At 41.0% G+C, this 25665-nt stretch overlaps 1 protein-coding gene across 13 annotated transcripts in view; it reads left to right on the plus strand.

Moving 5' to 3' along the window:
- The first annotated feature begins 1096 nt into the window (after positions 1-1096).
- Positions 1097-25665, plus strand: part of LOC105493588 (tetratricopeptide repeat domain 12) — a 58881-nt gene continuing 34312 nt past the window's right edge. For 3 of the 13 annotated variants that reach the window (XM_011761356.3, XM_011761358.3, XM_011761355.3), the window contains exons 1-9: positions 1210-1749; positions 2796-2868; positions 9897-10060; positions 10612-10633; positions 11189-11311; positions 12152-12273; positions 16536-16595; positions 21548-21619; positions 25411-25471. In XM_011761356.3, the coding sequence (XP_011759658.2) occupies positions 2811-2868; positions 9897-10060; positions 10612-10633; positions 11189-11311; positions 12152-12273; positions 16536-16595; positions 21548-21619; positions 25411-25471 (682 nt within the window). In that variant the 5' untranslated portion in view covers positions 1210-1749; positions 2796-2810. Of the gene's footprint in view, positions 1187-1209; positions 1750-1790; positions 2606-2795; positions 2869-9896; positions 10061-10611; positions 10634-11188; positions 11312-12151; positions 12274-16535; positions 16596-21547; positions 21620-25410; positions 25472-25665 lie in introns of those variants that run through there. The other 10 variants (XM_071075585.1, XM_011761357.3, XM_011761342.3 and 7 more) reach the window with 9 other exon arrangements.

Here is a 25665-nt window from a genome sequence, read left to right on the forward strand (position 1 = left end):
ACCTAACTGACTCCATCTTGCTTCTCATCTCCAAGCTGTCTTTGTTCATTCCCAGGCATAGGCCAAACTAACTTTGGGAGAAACTTAGTTTACAGTTTAGCTTTGAAACAAAGACAATACCAGCTCTTTCCCAAGCAAACCCGCTTCTTGCCTGGGGATTAGACTGCCTTTTCGGGACTAACAAATGAGCCACAAAATTATAAATTATGGTTTAGGAGTTATGCAGCTAGAGGCTGCTAAATTCTAAACCTCCTCAAATTGCTCCTGGGGATAACATAAACTATTGTAAAACCTAAGATCATTGCTTAAGATATTTGACAGACACTGCACTCGATGGATCAGCTGGCGCCACCCAGATGGATAAAATGGCTCATCTGGTCTTATGGCCCCCACCTAGGAACTGATTCAGCACAAGAGGACAGCTTTGACTCCCTGTGATTTCATCTCCTATCCTACCAGTCAGCACTCCTGACTCACTGACCCCTACCCACCAAATTATCCTTTAAAACTCTGATCCCTGAAAGCTGGAAAGACTGATTTGAGTAATAAGACTCAGTATCCCTCACAGCCAGCCGTGTGTGAATTACTCTTTCTTTATTGCAATTCCTCTGTCTTGATAAATCAACTCTGTTTAGGCAGTGAGCAAGGTGAATCTGTTGGGCCATTACAGAACTTTAACCATGAACCGTATGAGAAAGTGCCATTTCTCCATTTCATAGATGAGAAAACTGAGGATTAAAAAGGTTACTCAAATAATTCTCCTAAGGATAAATGTGTAAATCTTCTAACTCACACATTTATCAATGAACAAAACCGGATTCACAGCTACACTGGAGACTACATTTTGGGCAAGGATATTAAGCTAATGGGAGTGAGACACCCCCTCTTCAGGAGACAAAAGGCGAGCAGCAGGCGCTGCTTTAGAGACCAGCACTTTGCTTCCTCCGTCTCCCCGCGCCAGGCATCGGGAATCCCAACCTCGACTTTGGCCTTGAACTTGGCGCGCTCCAGAGCTAGAGCTCTAGGGTGGTGATCGCGTGCCCACGCCCGTCCCCGGTTCCGCCCCGGTCCCGCCCCCCGGCCTTTGACCCCGCCCTTGGTCCCGCCCCGGGGCCCCTGGCTCCTGGCCCCGCCCCGGCCTAGGCCAGTCGCTGCGCCATTTCCTGTCCAAAGCTGAGCGAGTCAGGTTGGTGCTGCGGGGTATCCCAAATACCCCGTGGGAGCTGGTCTGGACTGGCCTTCAGAGCCGAGCAGAGGACGCTGCTTTGGGCCCCAGAGCATGGGAAGCTCTCGGCTGCGGTCTGGGACCTGCTTGGAGGGCCCCGGGCCTGCGGACGCCGGGGAGCGGTTGCCGGGCAACAGTGCGGGCGGCCTGGCCTCTTTGCGCCCGGCGGGCAGCGCGCGTCTGGGGCGGGCTCGGCGCGGGGCTCGGGCACAGGCCCCCGCTGCCGCAGCCCTACCCAGTGAAACACCGAGGGCGGCGTCGCTTCGCCGTCACCTGGCTCTGGCCCCCTCACTCTAGCGTGGGGGTGACACTGGCCAGGCAGTGAGGACCCTGAGATCCATGCCCTGGGAGACAGGGGTTGTCTCCTGTCCCTGCACCCGCGTGCCTGCCTTCTAACCCTCATACCGTTGGGCAGGTTAATTCACTGGACTGGGCCTCTGTTCCTTGGGAGTTGAAAAGATTTGACCTGGAAGAAACCCTACCGATCATTCAGTTAAGCCGCAACCCCACCCCGTTTTATATAGGTAAGGGTGCTTCACAGTGAGCGCTCGTCGCGTGCCTGGTGCTTTACATCAGTCCCCAAAGTGTCCTCGTGGTTTCTCTCTAACCTTACCATAGTATGGGTGAGGACTCTGAGGCTCGGAGAGGTTGTGACTTTAGCCAGAATCACACAGCTTGTAACTGGTGGAGATAAGGACACCCAGACTCAGATTAAATCACTCGCAGTTTGTTCGTGGCAGATTACGTGTTAGAATCATGTTACACTACTATGAAACCTGGCCGTAAATCAGAATCACCTGGAACGGGTTTAAAATCTACATTCGTGGCTGGGCACTGTCCTGGGTTTACTGACTCGAAATCTCGGGCTCCGGCTGAGGAAGCTGTATATTTAACAAGGTTTCTGATAATTTTTATGATCTGTGGATGAAGCACTAAGTACCGCTGGGTAGACCACGGAGCCTTCTCAGACAAAAACAACTATAAAATAATGTCTAAGGTACCTAGAGCAGAAGAGACGCTGGTGAGCATAGTAACATCATGTTCTAATCCCTTCAGCCAATTTGTACCCTTTCTTCACTCTTCAGAAACAAGCCAAAGGCGTATTTTAAACAGGTATGGACATTTGGATGCAAATTGCCCCAAGTTTGTTACCTGTCACACATCCACATTTAAGTTTCTGACTAGACCGGCCTGTCATGATCAAAGTCAGGAGTTAGTGTATTTCTCTGTCCTTGGCAACCTGTCATCTGCTCTCTCCTCATCTCCATGCCGGGTCCCTAAATCGCCGGGATTGATGTTAGCTTTGGAAGAACTATTTGCAGAGCGTTTTCTGCACTGAAAGGAAGGCTGGAAGCTTTGTGGAAGCATTGCCGCACATAAGTGAGTGCCTCTTGGCCTTAAATAGCAGTTGGAATGAAACGGATCACCCTACTGTTACTCATTGACATTTATAAACAAAACTGTCATAAAAATAATCACTTGGCTCTTAGTTTTAGAATGCTAATAAGCCTGACCATTCTGTTTAGTGCTTTATTATTATTAATTTCATCATTTATGCTGCATCCCTTAGGGATTCCGGTTCACAATGGATGCTGATCAAGAGAAAGATCTGCAGAAATTTCTTAAAAATGTGGATGAAATCAGTAAGTACTAGTAAATCATAAATTAATTTTTGCTTGAGAGAGGTGGAGTAGATAAAGGGAAGTGATTACTCTAAGTTCCTGGGTGGCTTGACAGGTTTGTAACTCTCAGGGAAAGAATGTAATTGAAATTAAACAGAAGGGTATTGAGAGGCAAGTTATAGCCTCGGGGCCGTATTTTCTGGCTGTTAATTGGTATCAGAGAAACTGTTAACATTCTGATAGGAATTCAGGCTGATGGTTTTCCTCCATATTTTGTATCCTTCTTTGTGGAATCTGGTCAAAACGAGCTGCTGTTTCCTCACTGACAATGAACCTAGCTGTTCCCTTCAAGGGTCTAGAGCCTCATTGATCAGTGTGAGATTCCTCCCGTTTTAGAGTAGAGCCATTTCTGTTTTAGAGCTGCAGAGGCAAAATCAAATGGCTTTCCTTTAGAATCCATCATATTACATGGATGGCTTATGATCGTCATTCCCTTCTCTCCCTTAAGATGAGAAAGTCCTTTCCCAAGCTCAGACAGGTTGGATCTCAAAGAATATGTACTGTGATCCCACAGGTCACTTTCAGGAATTTCCAAACCTGTCAGTCCCTGTTCAGGGAGCTCGTTTGAGTCTAGAAACAAACCAACCAACAGGCAAACAGACCTTCCATAGTAAATACAAGAAATATGTTGAAATTGCTGCTTCTAGCAGATTGTCTGGGTTTATAGAATCAACTGGTTTTAAAGCTAGTTTGGGTGGCATCATAAATGACACATGTATAATGCCTGTGTGCCTCATGGGCCTGCTCATCCCTGAGTGCTGTTCTGTGGAGCTCTGGCCTTGGCCCACTGCTGCCTTTCTCTTCAGCTGGTCTAAACATGTAGCTTTACCTGCCACCAGTATGCTCATGACCCCCACATCTACGTGGACACTTAGCCTTCTTTTCTGAGCCTCTGCCTCTATGATCACTGTCGTACCTACTGTATCCCACAAATAACTCAAATGTGTCCAAAATTGAGGCATCATCTCTTTCCCTCCCCTTTGCTCTCCCCCTCCCAAATAAAACCTGCTTCTTGTACCCTCCCCTTCATCCTGGTCTCAGTTGGTGACACCACCATCTAGAAATTTACAAGTATCTGGGACTCCTCCCACCTCATAACCCTGCATCCAATTAGCCATCTAGTTTGGTTGGAGAGCCATCCTCTCCAACCCTCCCTTTGTTCTGGTTCCTCTCACCCAGACTATTTCAACAACCCCCTGATTGTTTTTCCTATCTCCAGGTTTATACTCCCCACAGAGTAATGTATCTAAAATGCAAATCTGACCCAGACACTTCTCTGCTTGGATTCCTTTTGCAGTCACAATAAATCCCAAGCTCTCATCAGGACTTAAGTCCTCCCATGACCTTGTCCTTACCTCTTTCATATCTCCCTACCTCACGCTTGAGCAGCAATAAACTGCTGATAGTTTCCCCCACACATACTCTGTGTTTCACACTCTGCACTGGGTCTTTGCCATTCCCACCGCCTCTTCATCTTTTTTTTTTTTAACCTGGCTAACGTTTATGGATACTCACAGTTCATTCAGCTATCATTTATACCAGTGCTGTGCAATAGAGCTTTCTGTGATGATGAAAATTTGCCATAATCCTCACTGTCCACTATGGTAGCCACTAGCCACATGATTATTGAGTATTTGAAATGTGGCTTATAGCTCCACTCTGTGTGGTTAGGATTCTGTGTGTTTATGGCTGCAGCCCAGGTTTGAAATGTGGCTTGTTTCAATTAATTTAAATTTATGTAGCCACATGTATATAGATTCTGTACATTTACTTCTTGGGCTCTTGCTATGTGTTGAGTGTTGGTAGGCCCTAGAGAATATAGTCAAAGAATTACCTCTTTTCATGGTTTCAATAGTCCGGTGAAGAAAACAGATATTAAACAGTAATTTCAAGTGTGCAATATGAGACACAGAGAGAATTATAAAGTGTAGGGATCTAACCCAGCTTTGGAAGGTTGTATTAGTCTGCTAGGGCTGCTGTAACAAAATAGGCTGGCTGGCTTAAATGACAAAACTTTATTTTCTTCGAGTTCTGGAGTTTAGAAATCTAAGACCAGGGTGTGAGCAGGTTTGGTTTCTTCTGAGGCCTCTCTCCTTGGCTTGAGGATGGGCACCTTCCCGCTGCACCCTCACGTGGTCATCTCTCTGTGCGTGGATGTATTTGGTGTTTCTCTTCTTATAAGGACACTAGTCATATTGGATTAGGGCAATAATTAATTACTTCTTTAAAGGCCCTGTCTACAAATACAGTCATACCAGGAGTTATAGCTTCAACATGTGAATTTGGCAGGGGGGATGCAATTTAGTCTATAACAGAAATCAAATTAAGTTTTCCTGAAGAAGTGAGATTTAGGCAAAATGTGAAGAGTGAGTAGGAGTTGGTCACTGAGGAGATGACAGGGGACTATTCTGGGTGGGAAGTAAGGAGGCAGGAAAGCTAAGAGTGAAGAAAGAGTGTGGTGCTTTTGAGGAAGTGAAAGAATAAAAAGCCCCATATAGCTGGAAAGAAGAGATCAAGGAGAGAAGAGTCCAATCTGAATATGGAGGGGCCATATTAGGAAAGACCTTGGAAACCATGGTAAGGAATTTGTGTTTACCCTGAAAGCAGTAAATCCATTCCAACTAATTTATGTAGTGACTCTTCCCTCAAGGAGATGGAGCATCTCTACCCCTTAAATGTGAGATACATTTAGTGACTTGCTTCCGAAGAGTACAGTATGGAAAGAGAGGGAAGAAAGTAACTTTACAGTGGAAAAGGTTGACAAACACAATTTCAGACAGATGATCAAGGTTAACCTCCTGATAAATCACGCTGATTGCATGCATCCTTGATATGCCATAATGTGCCATGGTCTTTTTCCCCAAATCCTGTAACCCAGCCTAACCATGAGAAAAATACCAGATAAACCCAAATTGCAACGTATTCTATGAAATACCTGATCAGTACTACTCAAAACTATCATGGTCATCAAAATAAGGAAAGGGTGAGAAATGGTCACAGCCTAGAGAAGCCTAAGGAGACATGACTAAATGTCATATAGTGTTCTGGAGGGGATCCTGGAATAGAAAAAGGACATTAGGGAGAAAAACAGTGAAATTAGAATAACGTGTGGAGTTGAGTCAATAAAAAAAGTTAATTAAAAGACATGAAAGAAGAGCTAAATAAATGGAGACATATTTAATCATAGGAAGACTTATTTGTTAAAGATGTCGATTTTTAAAATATTCTATACAGTAAATGCAATTTAAATCAAAACCCCCAAAGTAGTATGTACTAAAATTCAGCAAGCTGATTCCAAAGTTTACATGGAAGAGCAAAGGACCAGCAAGAGCCAAGAAAACTCTGCAGGAAAAAATAAAAAAAACAAAAACAAAACAAAAACAGGACAACTCTCCCTAGCTGATGTTGAAGATTTATTATAAAGCCATAGTAATCGATGCATGGAGGTTTTGGTGCTGGAAAAGACAATCAGGGGAAAGGAATGCAGAGCCTGGAACAGACTCGCACATATTACAGGGCTGATGAGACACATTGCTGGCAGGGACTTCTCAACAAATAATGCTCCTGCCCTACATGAAAGTCAACTCCAGGTGAATTACATACCTTAATGAGAAAAAAACTTTAAAACTTTTATAAAATACCATAAAATAGTATATTTATAACCTTACTGACACAAAAGGCCTAAATTGTAAAGGAAACGATTGGTATATTTAACACATTAAGATTAAAAAGAAAATCTCTTCAACAAAATATTCCATAAAAACAAATGAAAAGACAAAGCATACCCAAGGGGAAGATGCTTGGAAATACATGTAACCAGTCCAGAATATACAACTGATAAGGATAGGAGATGGGAATAGTGGGTAGGAGAGGGTGGTTCCCTGGCAAAGACCCCACCTTCAGGCCTGGAGTTCTGCAGCCCTAAGTGGGAACAGGCATTTCTGTTTTTGTGCCCAAAAAGTTGCCTTTTGGCCCGCCATGCTCCCCTATCCTGTGCCCATATAAACCCTGAACTGCAGGCTCCAGAAGCAGGCAAGCAGGTGAGGAGATGAGGACACAAGCAGACAAATGGCAGAATGACACAGCAGAGCAAAGAGGAGGAATGTCTGAACGCTGAGAGGAGTTTGGCTGGGAGCAGTCAGAGGGCAGTTTGGCCCCTGGATGGCCAAGCTCCAGGGGAAGATCATCTTTCCATTCCATCCCCCCTTCCAGTTCCCCATCCATCCCACTGAAAGCCACCTCCACCACTCAATAAAACCCCACATTCATCCTTCAAGCCTGTGTGTGACCCGGTTCTTCCGGATACACAAAGAACCTCAGGATACAAAAAACCTTGTGAAAAGGCAGAGGATCCATCGAGCTGGTTAACAATCAAGTCGTCCACAGATGGCAGGGCTAAAAGGACACACTGTAACATGCTCCCAGTTGGGCTCCTGCACTTGTCTCCCCCTCCCCTCAGGGGTTTGAGTAGTGGTGGTGACTGAACAGGCAAGCCACACCTCTGTCGCATGTCCTGCGAGGGGGATCAGAGAACTCCCCTGTTTCACAATCAAATCAACCAGGCATGGTGGTGTGTACCTGTAGTCTTAGCTACTCAGGAAGCTGAAGCAGGAGTATCACTTGAGCCCAGGAGTTCAAATCCGGCCTGGACAACATAGCCAGACTGTCTCTTAAAAAAAATTTTTTTTTTTTTGAAAAGAAATTATGTTAACTAGTAAGAAAGAGACAATGACCCAATAGAAAATTGGCCAAGGATAGGAGTAGGCTCTTCATAGAAATCCAAATGGGTGCAAATCAGTAAGAGGATGCTCAATTCCAATCACATTCAGCAAAATACATATTAAAACATTAATGAAATACCATTCCCATTCATTACATTGACAGCAATTAAAAAGTTTAACCTAGCAAGTGATGACAAGAATGTCGAAGAATGGGAACTCCCTCTTGTACACTTTTGTAGGAGTAAAAATTGGTGCAGCCACATCCTGAAGGATTTGTAACATAAGTGCACAGGGAAATATGTAAATAAAGGTATTCAATTCAGCATTTATTTACTTTAGAAAAAACTAAAATTAAAAACCACCTGGCTATCAATAAGAGAATGGATTAACTATGGTATATATAATGGTTTAAATGAATCAACTGAACCATATGTATCAAGAACAAATGTCTAAAGCACCTTAAGAGAAAAAAGTAAGTTGCAAACGAATGCACATTTTATACAACTATTTTTAAAAATTGTTTAAATATTGCATACACAAATATTCTGATAGATTGCAAGAATGGTTACAAATTCCTTTCTTCCTATCAAGGGTGGAGCCTATTTCTCTACCCCTTAAATCTGGGTTGGTTGGCCATGTGCCTCACTTTGACCAACAGGATGTTTGCAAACATGACACACACAGGCTTGAAAAGTGCATGTGAATTGGGGCTTGCACTCATGCCACTCATGAGAAGGTAAGACACACTTCCCCTCGTTGCTCGCATTTCTCAAGCCAACAGCCAGCGGACTTTCTAAAGCAGAGCCACTTAGATGACTGACAGTTGACCATGGATATATGTGTGAGTCCAGCTGAAACTGGAAGAACTGGCCAGCTGAATCCAGCTCAGATTGTTGACTTAGAGAATTGTAAACTAAGCCACAAAAATGGTGGTTTGTTTCAAACCACTGAGTTTTGACGTGGTGTGTGATGCAGTAAAATCTAAATGATACAAATACTAAGCATTAAAACATGCTGGAGAAAAGATACCATTAACTTATATGAAACATATAAGTTAATGGCATAGAAACAAAAATGTTATATTACTTTCTGTATGCTTGAAATATTGTACAATTAAAAAATTTCAAACTTCCTTGAAGAGTCAGTGGGAAATGAAGAAATTGGAACAAGAAAATGTCTTTAAGAAGTTTCATTGTGAAGGGGAGGAGACAGAGCATTAAGAGAGATTTAAAGTACATAAATACATTTAGGAAGAAGCTGGTCGAATGGAATGGGTTGAAAATATTGTGCAATAGGATTATTAATTGGTGATGCAGGGTTCCTGATTATGCAAAACATGACGATGGACTCCTGGGCCCAGGATGAGGGACTAACCTCACTGAAGAATGGGCACTTTTTCCTGGTAGGAAGGAAGGATGGATGTAGGTATAGGCAGTTTCGTAGTTTTAGTGGCAGGAAGTTGATGGCATCTCTCTCCTCTGAATTGATAAATAAGGTCATCTTTTTGAGATGGTCAGGTTCAGATTACAAACTGTTAAAAGTCATTGGGGGAATGATAGGATATCTTGCCTAGGATAACAAGGATTGCTAGGCATCACTGAAGGTCCAGTTGAGTTTGGACCAGTCCCCCAGGCATCTATCTGTCTCCTTCAGTACTTAGCATTCCTAATACAGACTGAGAGAATTGGGTAATTGAAATCATGTAGAGCTGGAATTTTGTCTGTTAGGTGGGATAGTGGGGCAAGGGAGTTGAGTATGTGGGCAGGATGACTGTCAAGTGATTGACCATGGAATCTAAGCTGGACAGGCAGTACAGTGAAGACAGGTGAGGATAGGGTTAAGGGCTGTTGTTTTGTGATTTCGGAGCTGCCTATACTTACATGTTTGTCTCCCACACAAGTTCATAAACTCTTCAAAAATGGATCTTTTTTTATTCATCATTGTTATCTATAACATCAACATAATATCTAATAATGAGTTCTCCATAAATTATTGTTGAATTGAATAATGGCTTAACACTCTGTTCCTTAAAGCTAATAGCTACACTCACCTCCAACTTTTTTCTAGGCAAAAAAAAAAAAAAAATTATATATATATATGTATGTATGTTAATTTTTTCTCATTGGTTCTGCTTGCTCTATTTTGCTTTTGATTGCGCTATTTTTTTTCTTTAAGATCTTTCCCATACATTTTATGCACCATCCTTTCTAGTGAATAGAGTCTTTTGAATATCTTGTTTGATTAAGTCACATCTGATTTCTTCTCTAGCCAATTTAATTCAGGAGATGAATTCTGATGACCCAGTTGTGCAACAGAACGCTGTCCTGGAGACAGAAAAGAGACTACTGCTTATGGAGGAAGACCAGGAGGAGGATGAATGCAGGACCACCTTGAATAAGACTGTGATCAGTCCTCCACAAACTGCTGTGAAGGTTTCTTTTTCTATTGAGAAGTTATATAAGTACAGACAGTGAGAAGACCTACACCAAGGCAGTAGTTTCATCTCAAACTGTCCGGCGAGGCTGAAATGGTCTTTTGTTTCTTAGATTCATTAGATTTATTTTTTATAAGAAAGTATAAAATTCGATTTTTTTTCCTTTGATCTTTCTGGGTTATCTTTGAACAACCCTTTGAATCTATTTTAATGAAAACTTCGCCTCTCCACCCCCTGAGCTTGTGTGATATATTTAAGCTGTACTTTTAAGGTAATATATTCTAACTCATTTCCAACTCATAAGCCACAGCTGAGGTCTCTTGACCTGGGCAGCCTTATTTTGCAGACTCGGTCCCATAGCAATTGTGCCCATAATCAGGTCTCCTGATTTAAAGCAAGCCCCCTGAATTCTGATCTCTTCAGTTTTGATGGTTAAAGGAAATGACCTTTTGTTTGTAATTGATTTGCCTTCTTGGTTTATATGCATATAAATTAGAGAGTGGTTTTTGAAATTTGTTTCTTTGTTTTTATGATAACCTACATCTACAGAGTGCCGAAGAAGTAAACTCAGGTAAGGATAGCATCTCTCTTCCCAATTTTTATTCTTTATATAGGACCAATTTTGATTGAGTGTAGCTCCCAGACCTTTAAATTATTGCCTCTGGGCTTACAAACAACCTGTGAACAAAAACCTACTGATATCACATCCCATTCTGTTACTAGTGGTCAGCGCGAACGTCCCTGAGAGGTTTTTCTCTATTTTCTGTTGGTCAACCTTTTGTAAACTCAATTCATTTATTCTGTATCATCCAATTTACCCTGTTCAAGGGATCCAGATAGTTTCTCTGTTGCTCAGCTCAGAAGCAGCTCATTATGCTAAACAGAACAAAAAAATCTGTCTTCAAAGAAAAACTCTTTTAAAAAGACATAATTCAAATTTGAAGCACAGTCATAGCCATCATGTATAATAATAAAGCACACAGATTACCATTTAATGTCAAATTAAGAAAATGTCATTTTAGTTGCCTCAGAATTGTGTGTGTGCGTGTGTGTGTGCCTGTGTGCATATGCATACGTGTGACTCTAAAGTAACTCTTCTGAATTTGAGCTAAATAACTGATTATAGTATTTGGATTTTCCTTTTTAATATCTGAAATTACCCTGCCGTCAGAGGCCTTCTTGGCATCTGTGGAGATGGATGCAAAGGAACGAGCCAAGAGAAGAAGGGAAAACAAAGTCTTAGCAGATGGTAATTGTCAGTCCTTACATTTCAATGGTGGGATGATTTGTGCTAGAAAGAGCACACGAAAGCCTGAATGCTGACATTTGAGGACATCTAGATTCCCAGTGGTGAGGTTTGTGATGGGCTCGAGGCAATGGAACTTGGCCAGAAGGAAATCGTTGGTGGTCTCTTCTCTGTTCCTGCTGCAACAAGCAGGGGGTAGGATGTACCTACCTCCAGTGAAACCTCTTTCTAAAGCATCCCTGTGCACTTAGCAGAGCAAAGTGAATCGTACTAAACAGTGCTCAGGAAGTAGTGGGGGGTGAGGGTGAGCTGCCACTGGCTAGCCTAAGGCATAGATGAAGAAGTGGAAAAGAAGAATAAAACAGCTGTGAGGAAAGAGAGGAGAAATCAAGGAAAAGGAAGGGATGGGATTGTGTATGTTGTGGGGAGATATATACGATAGAAGAATGTTTTCAATTTATTTTATACCACCCAGGGCTGTGTGTGCTGCAGGTCTGAATGATTCCATCTTTGTTGGGAAAATTAATTATTTGACCCTCTCTATGAGACACCGAATGCACAGATTTGGTCTCTGTGGCAAACTTAGTATGGTTCTGAGCCTCGGTGCAGAAACGTTTACTTTTTCTGAGAATCTACTTAGAAGACATGGGTGGATTTGGAGAAAAAAAATATACTTGAAGAAGCTGGTCCTGAAATATCTGCAGAGAAAAACAAATGTTGAGTCCCTTTAGGATCAATAGAAGTGAAGACCTTCAAAGTAGAATTGGAAAATCGGGGGAATAAAGTCTGAGAGATTTTCTGATGTGTGGCGAGAGCTCACCTGTGTGACTTATATTCCCATAGCCCTAAAAGACAAAGGGAATGAAGCATTTGCTGAAGGCAATTATGAAACAGCTATCCTGCACTATAGTGAGGGTTTGGAGAAGCTGAAGGACGTGAAAGTGCTGTACACCAACCGAGCCCAGGTCAGTGAGGCAAGCATGTGTCCATGGGGCTTTCTCGGGGAATAGTTACCACTAAACCTGGGAAAACAAAGATGAGACTAGATGTTGGACTGGGAAATGTTTATAAGAACTGGCTCTTGTTTTGGGTTTGGGAGGAGCTGACTTATACGTAGCATTTACCAGTTTCCATGATGCAAATATTCTCACCATGATCTAATTTGAAATCACTGCAGGAGGACTTGGGAAGAACTGCCCATTATCAGCTGTCTCCATAGTATAAGTCAGTTCTGTCATATCACTGATGGTGACCATGCACTTGTCCCTGTGGATAAAGGAGAAAACTAGTGGAATGAAATGACCTATAGGACCTTAGAATTCTGCTACCAACAGATTTCTTCAGCCTCCTTTTTTGGTACTAGTCTTAACTCCTAGGGGATGCCCTTCTATTAGTTTCTCATTCGTTGTATCAGTCTCTCTTTAAGATTCTGCGACGGGGGTAAAGTGGATAACAAGTGGTCCTAGAACCAATGTCTTGGAAATTTTGGGTTTCTTAAAGTTTTTATGCCTTAGTATGTGTCACAAATGAGCTCAGTTTCTTGGAACACCAGGTAAAAACCACCCAGATGTTTATTTACCACTTAATGAAGGGGTGGGCTGATAGCTCTCAACTGAAACAAAACCATCACCTGTGACCTTGTGTTTGAAAAGTAGTTTAGTTTCTGTGTGGTAGAGTTCTCTGCCGGACAGGCCTGAAAATTTGGCAGATTCGTGGACGTAATTACCCCGTGGTCAGAATATGTCAGCAGGACCTGTGTGAGGTGGACTTGGCGATGCCTTGTCATTTGCAAGAGGGAGAGGCTGCAGCAGAGTCCTCATCAGCTCCAATTTCCCTAACTCGAGATTAAGAATGTCTGGCTCTGGGATGTTGAGAAAGAGGGTTGGAAGCAAGAAACAGGACATTCAGAGGCCAGAATGTCTGGGGAGTGATAGTGACTTAATGATAAATAAATCCAAGCAGTATAATCTCACTAGTTTAGCAATTTGGATAAGTTAGACTAGAATTGAAGTGTCACTTAAACTATCCCAATTTTGGAGAAAACTAGTTATAAGGAAGTGAATCGGTAAAAAAGATGGCCAGAGGTTGATTTAACAGTACATTGCATTACCCGAACAAGATTATAAACTTTTTGAGGGCAAAAACTACCATATACTTTTTCCCTTAATGCTTTATTTATAGCAGATGTTCAATAAATCCTTTTTTAGTTACATAACATTGGAAGCACAATAAGTCCAATTAAGGGAGTTAAGTTTCTGTTGACAATTCAGAAGCATCGCTTAAATGCAAGCAATTAATAGAATAATTATAGTTCCTTCTTATTTATTACCAAATTTGGTCTCTAAAAACATCTGCCTACTGATGCTTGTTCAGTTGTGTTACTCTGAAGTTATTTGAAAGCAATAAAATTGAATTGCTTTAAAAAAGTTATGTAATTCAGACACATCTAATTCAGACTGTCTATACTCTGATTCATCTGAATTAGTTATATTTTCACTGCACTCATTTTTAAGCAGCACTTTGATTAGTTCTGAAGAATCACTTTAAGAATGAATGTGGATAAATATAAGGAAATGTAATGAAAAGGTTTGAGGGAGTGATTCCTCCCAGCTTTCCCAAGGAGAAAACTTACACAGAGACAAAAAAATGGAAAATGTACTCCCTGGTGTTACAAACCGTTTGAACCACTGAACTATTTTTAAAATGCTTCCCCTGTATGCATGCAGTGTTAGAAAACACTTAATAAGGATCCTGTAAATTTTCTCTTGCTAGAGAGAAAACCTAACCTTTCATTGCTTTGTTTTTCCCCTGGAGTTAATGTTATGATCAATAGATTGCCGGTATAATTTAGATAAATCTGGAGTTTAATTGCTATTTGGAAAAAGTAGTTCTTTTTTAAAATGTGCAAAAGCGAAAGAGATTGAGGAAGTTATAGGGTGTTTAATCTAAGCCTTAAGAGAGAAAGAAAAAGAAAAAGTAAAAGGCCGTGTAGAGAAATTGTTGCAACCCATAAAGACTTCTTCAGAGTCTGCACGATTCCTGAATAATAGTGCCATGAAATCATGGCCACAGCTGTCTAGAATGATGCCAGCTTCCTTCTCACATCCCCTAATTTTCAAATGAAACCTGAGACCCTGGAGAAAAGGATGATGCTTTACAGAACAGATAGCTCAAAGAGTCATCTTCTCTAATTACTACAGAATGTGAGTTAATGAAAGCACCACTTGCAGCTTCCTTGCTATGGGAGCCAAGAGCGGCATGATTTCAATGCATTTGCTGGCTGTTGCCTGCTCTCTTCTCACTTGGGTTGGATACTTGGATTACCTGTGAGTTGCAACATTAACCCCACAGTTGGCTTGTCCATGCAAATATCTCATCAGGTTTGTTGTTAAGAGTGTTGCAGTACCCTGGTACAGTTTTGATCATGGACAATCCTACGTGTAGTACTGGCTTTATTATTGGTGACTGATGGAACCCTGGAAAAGCCACTGCTCCTGGTGCTTGGCTATCCTTTTGTACAAATGGGATGATCGGTGCTGCCTCTTAGGGAGCTTTCCAGAAGAAGAGTGCTTCAAGGCTACTTAGTGCAATTTGATAAGACTTTATTGACCACTTACTGTGTCCAGTAATTAATAGAGAGGTTATAGTAGCCATTGTGCTTGTTTATAAATAGTCGTTCATTTGTTTATATTCCTCTAGTTCTCAATCTAAGTTCTTAATCAGTTAAGTTTGAATGGATCACGGAATTCTGAGTCAATTCTTGATTTTCAAGATTTTCCCCAATTCTAAGGGATTCTAAAAGAGTGCCCCAGGCATTTGATACTAAGGGTTCATGGTGATGCTCTTGACTCTCATATGTCACTCTACTTCTTTCATTTTTTTTCTGCTGTGCTCAGGAGGACAGAAGCAGAGCTTTTTTATTATATTTTGATAACAGCGTTATTGAGATGTAATTCACATACCATACAGTTCACCCTTTTATAGTACACAATTTAATGGGATTTTAGTATAATCACAGAGTTGTGCGACCATCACAATTTTTGAACATTTCATCATCATCCCCCAAAAAACTTCATCTTTACCTGTCAACTCCCCAATCCTCCCATTGCTACTCTCAGCCCGAGATAATCACCAATCTACTTTTTGTCTCTATACCTTTGTCCATTCTGGACATTTTATATAAATGAAATCATACATTTGTCCTTCTGTGACTGGCTTCTTTCATTTATCATAATGTTTTTAAGATTCATCCATGTTATGGTATGTATCAACTCTTCATTTCTTTTTGTTGCTGAATAATTTTCCATTGTATGAATATACCATATTTTATGTATCCCTTCATCACTGATGGACATTTGGATTGTTGCCTTTTGACTATCATGAATAATTCTGCTATGAACATTCATGTATAAGCATTTGTATGGATGTATGTTTATATTCTTCTTGGGATATACCTAGGAGTAAAATTACTGGGTCATATGGTGACATAACCTTCTGAAGAACTTCCGGACTATCTTCCAGAGGGCCTGTGCCATTTGCCATTTTAATTCCCACCAGCAGTGTACGAGGGCTCTAATTATCTGTCTTTTTTATTCCCTTTATCATTTGGTGTTTTTCTGGAACATTCACAGCAGGGTAGACTCCAGAATTCAGCTCTTCCTTCTTGGATGTAGCTAGTGAGCTGGGTATTTTCTGTGTCCCTCTAGATCCTTCCCTGCACTGTGCCCTGGAGGGCTGACCTGTGTGGAGTGGCTCCTTGGCTTCCCAGCCTTCTAGCCTCCATTTGCATTCAGCCAATAAAATAAGAAGGAAGGAGGAAAAGTGAGATTGGGTATTATTCTCCTGGCCTTTGGCTCTAGTGAAGGCCTCAGCTCATATCAGGCAGTTCTTTTCGCAGAGCTATCCTCTCCCATTGTGTTCATTGCTCCCTCCTTCTGCCCCTTCTATTACAGCAGTGGTAATGGCTGTCCACTGTTGCTAGCTCTGAGATTCTGTAGCATCCCTTGTCAGGTTCCCTAAGCCCTGCCTTCACCGTGGAAGAGGTCCCTGGATTCAACTCTCAGTTGCCCAGTGTAAGTGTGCCATCTGTTTCCTGGCAGGACCATGACTGATCTAGGTAGGGGATAGTTCTCGCTGACATTCTACTGTTCGAATGTTCTTTCTGCATGAACTGAAAACTGCCTGATGCAGAGTTGTGTGTGAATATCAGCTGTTGGTTTCATTACAGGCTTATATGAAACTTAAGAACTATGAGAAGGCCCTGGTGGATTGTGAATGGGCTCTTAAGGTAAGAGAGTATTTCTTTTCCCCCATGATGGTATTGGGCTGAAGTAGATAGAAGGCAGCTGCCAGTGTATCAAGATAGGAAAGGGTATAACCTCTGTAGCCAGAGCTTCAGTTTCCTCATCTGTAGAATGGGATAGAATAGAATTGTTAGGAGGGTCATGACAATGCACAGAAAGTGCCTGGTTCCTAGAAAGCAATCCAGGGAGCTGCTGCTATTGAATTTTCAGTGTCTTATATTACTACAGTTCCCTCTTTACTCTTGTGTTATCAGACACTTTGTTCTATGTGTTAGTGGTAATGCCTCCTTCTCTCTTCCGGGGCCAGCCGTTGGAGCTGATTTCTGCAATGCTGCAATGCTGTTCTTCCTTGTCAGTTTGTGTTTTTTCCCTCCAGCCCTAATAATTTGAAAATATAGCATCCTCTATTTGTAGAGGAATAATCAGAAGAAAGAATTCCTATTTTTCAACTTTAGTCAGGCCTTGGGCAGATAAAATAATTCTACGCATGGCATTTCCTCCGAAATCTGCCAAAATAGATGGTGAAAGACGCATAGACGTAAAGACTGTTGATGGAAATGTTAAGAGTTACTAAAAGAGAAATAACACAATCACTTTTTAGGGACATGACCAAATATTTAAGTAACCCTTAATCCACATTCCCCTGAATTACTCTGTCACAGGGGTTTTAACTAAGTAACCAAAACTAGTGCTTCTCAGACTTCTGCACTTGCTGCTAACAGCAGAGGAGAATGGACATGAGCCCCTCGAGAGGGACTAGAAGCAGAAAGCATGAAATTTCTTTTAAGATGTGTGTTTTATCTTAAAAACCTTGTTAATTTTGCACAGCACTTCATGAAAGTTATCTGTTTGTTTTGATATAACAGCATTATTTTCAGTAACTTAGAATCAAGTAAAATTGAGGTGCCAGGAGAGTGTGCCAAGTTTATCCTGTGGCTTCAATTCTTGGGTACAGTGCAGCTACCCTAGCCTAATGAGTATGTCCGAAAACAAGAGGACACTTTCCTAGCAGCATACTGGCCATATCTGCTTTATTTCTTGTTGAGAGGGTAAGCAAAGGAAACCGGGATGAATGAGAAAGTCACCTCTGCTTATAATCATTCATAAAACACTAGGGATCCTCTTAACACTGACATCTGGAGTGTCCAATTTCTTTATCCCTTAGAAGATACAATGTGTGGCAAATTTTGTTCCATTGCATGAGTATAGTCTTTAAGTTATAAGGTTGGGGCTGAAGCTGATGACGTCAAGCTCTTCACAGCTGCATCATAGGTCCACTAACCTGCTTTGTTGCCTTGCCTGATAATGATTTCTTTTTCTACCATTATTCTGCAGGAGAAGAGAGAGACAAGGATGTTTTCCTTGGTTTTTCCAGTAATAACAGCAAACAACATCATTTGCTGCATGCTCACAAAATTCTATTCTGTTCTGTTCAGTGTCAGTATTTTCTCTATTTTTCTGACGAGGAAATCAAGCCTCAGTGATTAATTAAGTACTTTGTGCAGGATCATGAAGCTAGTGTCTGTCTAACTCTAAGCCCATGCTCTTAACCTCTATAAAGGGCCTCTCCACTGCAACTTTGAACCCCATAATCCCTGGGTGTGGATGTCTTTCCCATCTGTGGAAGAAACATGATCTCCTCACAGGTTCACCAAGAGTATCTTTTCTGATCTGAAAAAGGCCAAAGGGGCAGACATACCATCATGCTGATTCAGGATAACACACTGGCCTGTTCCCAAATGTTAATTGAAGTACAATGTAATTAACAGTGAAACCGAGGCCAAGCAGGCCCAATGGAGCTGACATTAAAAAACGCTGACACTCAGCAGCCAATCTTGTTAAATGCCCAGCGAGGCTCCCAGTTGAAGAGGTTTGGGTAAACACTTGGAGAAATGAGAAAAAAAAATGTACAAAGAGTTCTAAAAACTAATAATGATTTGTTTTATGTTACAGCTGTGAATTTAAAACTTTTGCTGTCTTTAAAATTAATGTATCAATAGCGAACGTCACTGGCACTCCGTTACTAATAGTATTAGTACTTTCATGCCAACTTAATCTTTTTTGACACTTTTAAATTGGTAGAGACAAGCTTATGTGATATTTCAAGACTGATGTTTCTTGTCAAGGAAGATAAGGCAGCAAAGCTGGTTTCAATTAGGACCAGAATCATTTCTTTCTCAGCAGAACGCTTCTTGCACAATGAAATACATCTTCCTCTGAAGGCAGGATTCCTTTAAGGGGAAGCTGGGGTTCACCCAAGAACATTCTCGTGAGGGTTGATACATGGTCAAAGGAGAATGGGCCTATTAGTGAGAAAAATCCATTAGCAGCCTTTTGCGTCATTGTCTTAGGAAGGCAAATTCACAGCTATCCACACTTCACGGTGACACACGATAGGTCGGGGACAAGGCTTTAATGCTTGGGGCTTGGTTTCCCCCACCTGCCGTAACCCCGGTGCTCTGCCAGTGAATGTACTGTGAATATTTGGCTTTCATGAGCTGAAGTGCTAGAGTTTCCTCTTTTCTCTTTGACCATCCCTTTCCTGCTTCCTCAATTTTATCCTTTGTGAATTCGTGAGGGATCACCCCTCTGCTCCCTGTCTTTTGTCTCTGTACAGTTACTCCTTTACAGCTCTCTTCTCTCATGGGCTCAACTCTTATCTCTGCAAATGGTTCTCAGACCTACTTCCCCAGTCTCCCCTTCCCCAGCTCCAGGGCTGCATGTCAGCTGCCTCCTGCAGGTGCCTTTTGATAGTCTTGATGTCATCTGAAACTCGGTATGTCTAGAAGCCAACTCTTCATCTTCTCACTCAGCCTTTCTCACTCCCTGCCCTAGCTGACCTCTTTCTGTTAATGACACACCACGTCTTTCAGGTATCTAGGCCCCTGGTTTTGACTTCACATCCTCCATCACCCTTATCACTGATAGTTAGTTGATGCTGGTCAGATCTTTCTTTGACATAGCTCTGGCATCTGCACTTCCTTTCCCTTCCACTGTCACCAGGACTTCAGACATTAGCCCTTGTTCTAAGTGATTGTTCTGCTCTCCTTACTCATCTCTCATTGTTCAGCCCACCATACCTCTTGTTCAGCCTTTCCCTCCTCTGATCACATCTGCATGCCACCTTCCTACCAGCTTACCTCCACACTGCCATTGGTGACTCACCCTCCTCCAGTGTGGCTCAAGATGGGATCTTCTCTCCATCCAGTACCTGCCCCTCGATCCCAGCTGGACTGTCCCCAAAGCCCCTTGTACTCTCAAGTTCTTGCCCAGCCCACTCTCCCTCCATCCTCCTCTCTTCACCTCGACGTGTCACTAAGACTCAGCCCATATCCCTCCACCTCTGCATGCCCTTTTAAAGACTGCATTTTCAAGCATATTTTCTTCCACTGATTTTTTTCAGTAGGATTTTCTATAGCATTTATATGCTCTTTTCTGTAGCACCTTTCTGAAGGAGATTTGGTGTCATTTTTAAACCCTTGAGAGTTTAATGGCCAAATTTCAAATTCCAGCTCTTCCACTTGTTATCTGTGTGACCTTGGGCCTCTCCAACCCCTAGTTTTCACATCTGTAAAATAGGGATAATAACTGTATCTGCTTCGTAGAGTTGTTTTAAAGCTTCTGTGAGATCATCCATATGAACCATAAAGCTTAGTGCCTGGCACATGGTTTGGGCTGAACAATCATGCACATTTATTTTTATTATGACTTCCATTCACTTAGCAGTGAATTGGGAAATGATATACACAAGAATGTATCTCTAAAAGCTTCTCCAACAATTATTGTTCTCTCTTTTATTATTGTTGTTATTCTTCTCTCTTATTATTACTGCTCTCTTTTATTAAATTTAGATTTTTCTCTTTTGCTCTGAAATGAATTGCTGCTGATATAACTGCAGCAATAGCAGCTAATACTCTGTTACCCAGAGCCACACCAAGTGTTTTACATAATTTCTTTCTCACAACAACCTGAGAGAAATACTATTATTGTCTTCATTTTCCAGGTGAGGAAAATGAGTGTCAGAAAAGTTAGGCGGCCTGGCCAACAACATGCCACTTTTGCTGAGTAGCAGAACAAGGATCCACCCAGGACATTTTAGACTCCTGAGCTTGAACTCTTAACCTCTTCATATCTAAACCTTTGAAGGGCATCTGATTTGGCACAATGTCTTGCATATAAAAGAAGTTCAATAAATGTTCATTAACTGGATGTCTTAGATTTTAGTGTATGTCTCTGTCAAATCATTCCCTGTGGAGTTATAATGACTAGGGTCAGGCAGGTGCAGGGCTCCCTGTGTAAATGGTCTAGTTTCAGCCATAAGTTTCAATCCTGCCTTTTGAAGGGGGCATCCCTACTAATCTTAAGTAATATGAACAGAACGTCCCAGTACATATGTTGTGGTTTATTTGGGAGGAGGGACTTCCCAGGCCCACTAAGATGTAATGGTAACCTCAGCTATTTTCTTAGAGTAAGTTCTCTTCTAGTAAACCAGTGATTCTCAAACTTAGCTGCATGTTTACCTCAACTAGAGAGCTTAAAAACTTATTGATGCCTGGGTCTTATCCCAGAGTATAATGTAATTGATGTGGGGTGCAGGGCCGGCAGGATTTTTACAAGCATCCTAGATGATTCTAATGTTCTGCCAGTGTTAAGAGCTCTTCTAAACTGAGGGTTTGCTTCCTGATTGCGTCTCATTAAATGGAAATGAAAAGTGGCAGGTATCATTAATTAATTTGGTGAAGAGCTTGCTGCTGCACCCAGGCTCCTTGCAGACATCAATTAGTTTGGTCACAAATGCACAAAAAAGTTTTGTCAATTCTGGTAGTTGCCCTGAGAATCAAAGCTTCGCCTTAACTCTTTTAGCTGTGTAGTGAGGGGAGTGGCAAATGACTTCACATCTTCTAAAACTTCTGATCAGTCATTCTCTTTTATGCAGTGTGATGAAAAATGCACAAAAGCATATTTTCACATGGGAAAAGCCAACCTGGCCCTGAAGAACTACAGTGTGGTAAGTTCTTAGAGGAATGTAATTGACATGTTTGATCACAGACTGATGCTCCCAGTTGTGCTAGAGGAGAACCATGATTCTCCAAGCTGATTAGATATCAATCCATCCTTCAGTATTTTCCAAGGTAAAGCTCAAGATCGTAAAGTTGGGAAGAATTTTGGGTGTCAGTTCAGCTCCACCAGTTGTAGGACTCTCTTCTGCAACATCCTCTACCAGTGTCTGTTCAGTCTCTGGAGAGAAAATACATAAGCAAAAAGAGAGAACAAAATTTGCTGTAACCTCATCACCCAAAAGTAACCATGCAGATCAGTCAACCTGTCTCTCTATCTATCTATCTATCCATCTATCCATACTAAGATATTTTATATCGTTAAAAGTAACTTTATTGAGATATAATTCACATACCACACAATTCATCTGTAGAATGTATAAAAACTATATGATTCAGTAGCTTTTAGTATATTCACAGAGTCAGGCAGCCATCACCACAATCAATTTTAAAAAATTTTCATCCCTTCCTGGACAAACACTGTACCCATTAGCAGTCAGTCCCCTTCCCCCAGCCCCATCTCAACCTTAGGCAACCACCAGTCTTTCTGTCTCTATACATTTGCCTGTTCTGTAGATTCCATATAGAGTCATACGATCTGTGGTCTTTTGTAACTGAGGTCATTCACTTAGTATAATGTTTGCCTGGTACATTTATGTTGTAGTGTGTATCAGTTCTTCGTTCCTTTTTTTTGCTGAATAATATTCCATTGTTTGATACCATGTTTTATTTATTCATCAGTTAATAGACATTTGGGTTGTTTCCACTTTTTGCCTGCTATGAATAACACTGCCATGAACATTCATGTGCAGGGTTTTCTTTTTTATGTTTACTGTCCTCTTGGGTATATATCTAGAAGTGGAATAGCAAGGCCGTATGGTAACTCTGTGTTTAACCTTTTGAGGAACTACCAAACTGTTTTTGAAAATGACTGCAGCATTTTACATTCCTACCAGGAGTGTATGAGGGCTCCAGTTTTTCCACATCCTCTTCAATACCTGTTATCTATTTTTTTGTTGTAGCTATTCTAGTGGGTGTGAAGTGATATGTCATTGTGGTATTGATCTGCATTTTTTTGGTGACTAATGATGTTGATGATCTTTTCATATGCTTATTGGCCATTTATATATTTTCTTTGGAGAAATTTCTTTTTTTTATAATGAGATGTAAATGTCATTTATATATTCTGAATACAAGTTTCTTATCAGATACATGATTGCCAAATATTTTCTTCCACTCCTTGTATTACCTTTTCATTTTCTTGATGATGTTCTTTGCAGCACAAAAATGTTTAAGTTTGATAAAGCCTCAATTACCTATTTTTTCTTTGGTTCCTTGTGATTTTGGTGTTATATCTAAGAAATGATCATCTAATCCAAGGTCAGGAAGATGTATACCTATATTTTCTTCTAAAAGTTTTATGGCTTAGCTCTTAAATTTAGCTATCTCTAATCCATTTTGAGTTCATTTTTTGTATGATGTGAGGCTGGGGTTCAACTTCACTCTTTTTCATGTAGATGTCTACTTGTCCCAGAACCATTTGTTAAAGAGACCATTCTTTCCCCCATTGAGTGATTTTGGCACCCTTGTCAAAAATCAATTGACCATAAATATATGGGTTTATTTTTGGTCTTCCAGTTTTATTCCATAGATCTACATGTCTGTCCTTGTGCCAGTACCACAGTGTCTTCATTTTTGTAGCTTTGTATTAAGTTGAGAAGTGAGAGTCCTTCAGCTTGGTTCCTCTACTTTTTCAAGATTGTTTTAGCTATTCTGGTGCTCTTGAATTTCTGTATGAACTTCAATATTATTGTGTCGATTTTTGCAAAGAAACCACATGGAATTTTGATGGGTATTACATGAATTCATAAGTCAATTTGGCAAGTACTGCTATCTAAACACTATTAAGTCTTCCTATCCATGAACATAGGATGTCTTTCCATTTATAAGATATGTCTTTAAAATAAATTGCTTCATATTATACATTTTTTAAAAGTTTGTTGGATTTTAATTGTAAATGTAATGCAGGCTTATTGTAATGAAGCTAAATAAAAGAAATATGAATAAAGGAAATGTTAATCTTTCCGTGTCCACCAATTTTTATTTACTCATTCAATTTATTCATTCAGCAGATATTTATTGCATGCTTTCTATGTGTCAGACACTGTTAATACAGGCAATAAAGAATACATCAGTGAAACTAGACAAAGCCCTTGGCTTCATGGAACTCATGTTCTTGGGGTAAGGGTGACCAGGAGACAAAAAACAATCAAATAGATGTGTAGTACGTTACATGCACTATGTTAGATAGTGGCATGTAGTACTGAGAAAAATAAATCAGGAAGCAGTAAAGATGAGACTGGTTTTATATAGAGTGGTAAGAAAAGGCTTTCTAAAGGAATAGAGGGAGTGAAGTGAGCAAACCATGTGGATATATAAGGGAATAAATTCCTGGTGGAGGGATAGCTAGAATGCAGCCAGCAAGAGGAGAGCAACAGGAGATGAGGTCAAACAGGTGATAATGGTGGGGAAGGGGCTGATCCTGTAGGGCCTTACAGGCTTTTCAAAGGACTTTGGCTTTTACTTTGAGTGATCTTCAAGCTTTATTGGAGGATTTTGAGTAAAGGAATTAAATGATCTGACTTATATTTTAAAGGATTACTCTGACTGCTAGACCGAGCATGTGTTTCGGCATGGTAAGATAAGAACAGAGAACGAGTGATAAGGCTATTGCAATAAATATCCAAGCAAGAGGTGATGATGGGGACCAGGTTGGTAGTGACGGAGGTGGTAAGAAGTGATGGGATTTTGGATACTTACTGACAGTGAAGCCAACAAAAATTGTTGCTAGGTTAGATCTAGGGTTGAAGAGAAGTTGGATACAGGGTCACTCTGATGTATAGACTTCTATTCCTGCGACACCATTCTCTACTTTAATGTGCTATTTTTTCCTTCAGTTTGTTTCTTAACTCTAGTCTTCTAGACGAACTTTGAACCTTCAAGATTATCTCAGAACTGTTTGTTTGTTTGTTTGTTTCTTTTGGGGTGTTTTTTTTTTCTGAGCTTTTTCTCTAGGTGACTGGTTAGATTATACTCTGGGCAGTTCTTATATTCCTGTGAGAAATACAGCACTAAGCCCAGGAATCCCATGAACTAGAATCTTCATTTTTCCAGTAACTTTCTATCTAGCAATTTCCTCAATGAGAAGCTGTCACTCTTGAGTTTTCCAGCTGACTCTTATGTGGCCAATAAATGGATCCCTTACTGGTTCTCTTCACAGCCTGTACATTTAACTAGGCAGTTCTCTTTTCCTATTCCCTAGTCTCTGTCAACATTGCCTCTAGTTTCATCTATTTCCTAACTCCCTATGGACATATCTGACAGCCTTCTGTGCTCTCTCAGTGCAAATATCATATCTAAGTTTTGCATTTACTTTATGATTATTTCTATCCCAGACAGACATGATCCACAAGAATTTAAGACTGGATATTTTTCATCCTGAGCATCTAACAACACTGTTTCTTTAAAACGAATTTTGAAATAATACCTGTTGCCCCCTAGAACTGGAGAAGCCTGAACAAAATGTCAAATGCACACTGTGTTCCTGTGCCTGCCTCCTGCACTGGGAGCAGGAGGAGGCGTGGAGAAAATAATGAAGCAGCCAAGCCCAATGACACCCATTGTCTTTCTCATAATCACGTTTACCCCAACCACTCTTCAAGGTCTTGTTTCTTTTTTCTAGTCTAGAGAGTGTTATAAGAAGATCTTAGAAATAAACCCCAAGCTGCAAACCCAGGTGAAAGGTGAGTATGTTCCTGCTGAGACTCCTTGTCTGAACTCCACCTCCCTCTGCCTCCTGCCTTAGAATGCCTTCCGTGCTTTCACTGCTCTTGGCCACAAGGCAGCAGCGGATCCTCTTTCCTGCACAGTTCAGTCTTCTGTGTTAACTGGCCCACTCTGCTCCTCTGCTTGCTGTAATCCCTTGCAAATATTAATA

The sequence above is a fragment of the Macaca nemestrina genome, chromosome 12 (genome assembly GCF_043159975.1).
Source record: "Macaca nemestrina isolate mMacNem1 chromosome 12, mMacNem.hap1, whole genome shotgun sequence".
NCBI classification, from domain to species: Eukaryota; Metazoa; Chordata; class Mammalia; order Primates; family Cercopithecidae; genus Macaca; species Macaca nemestrina.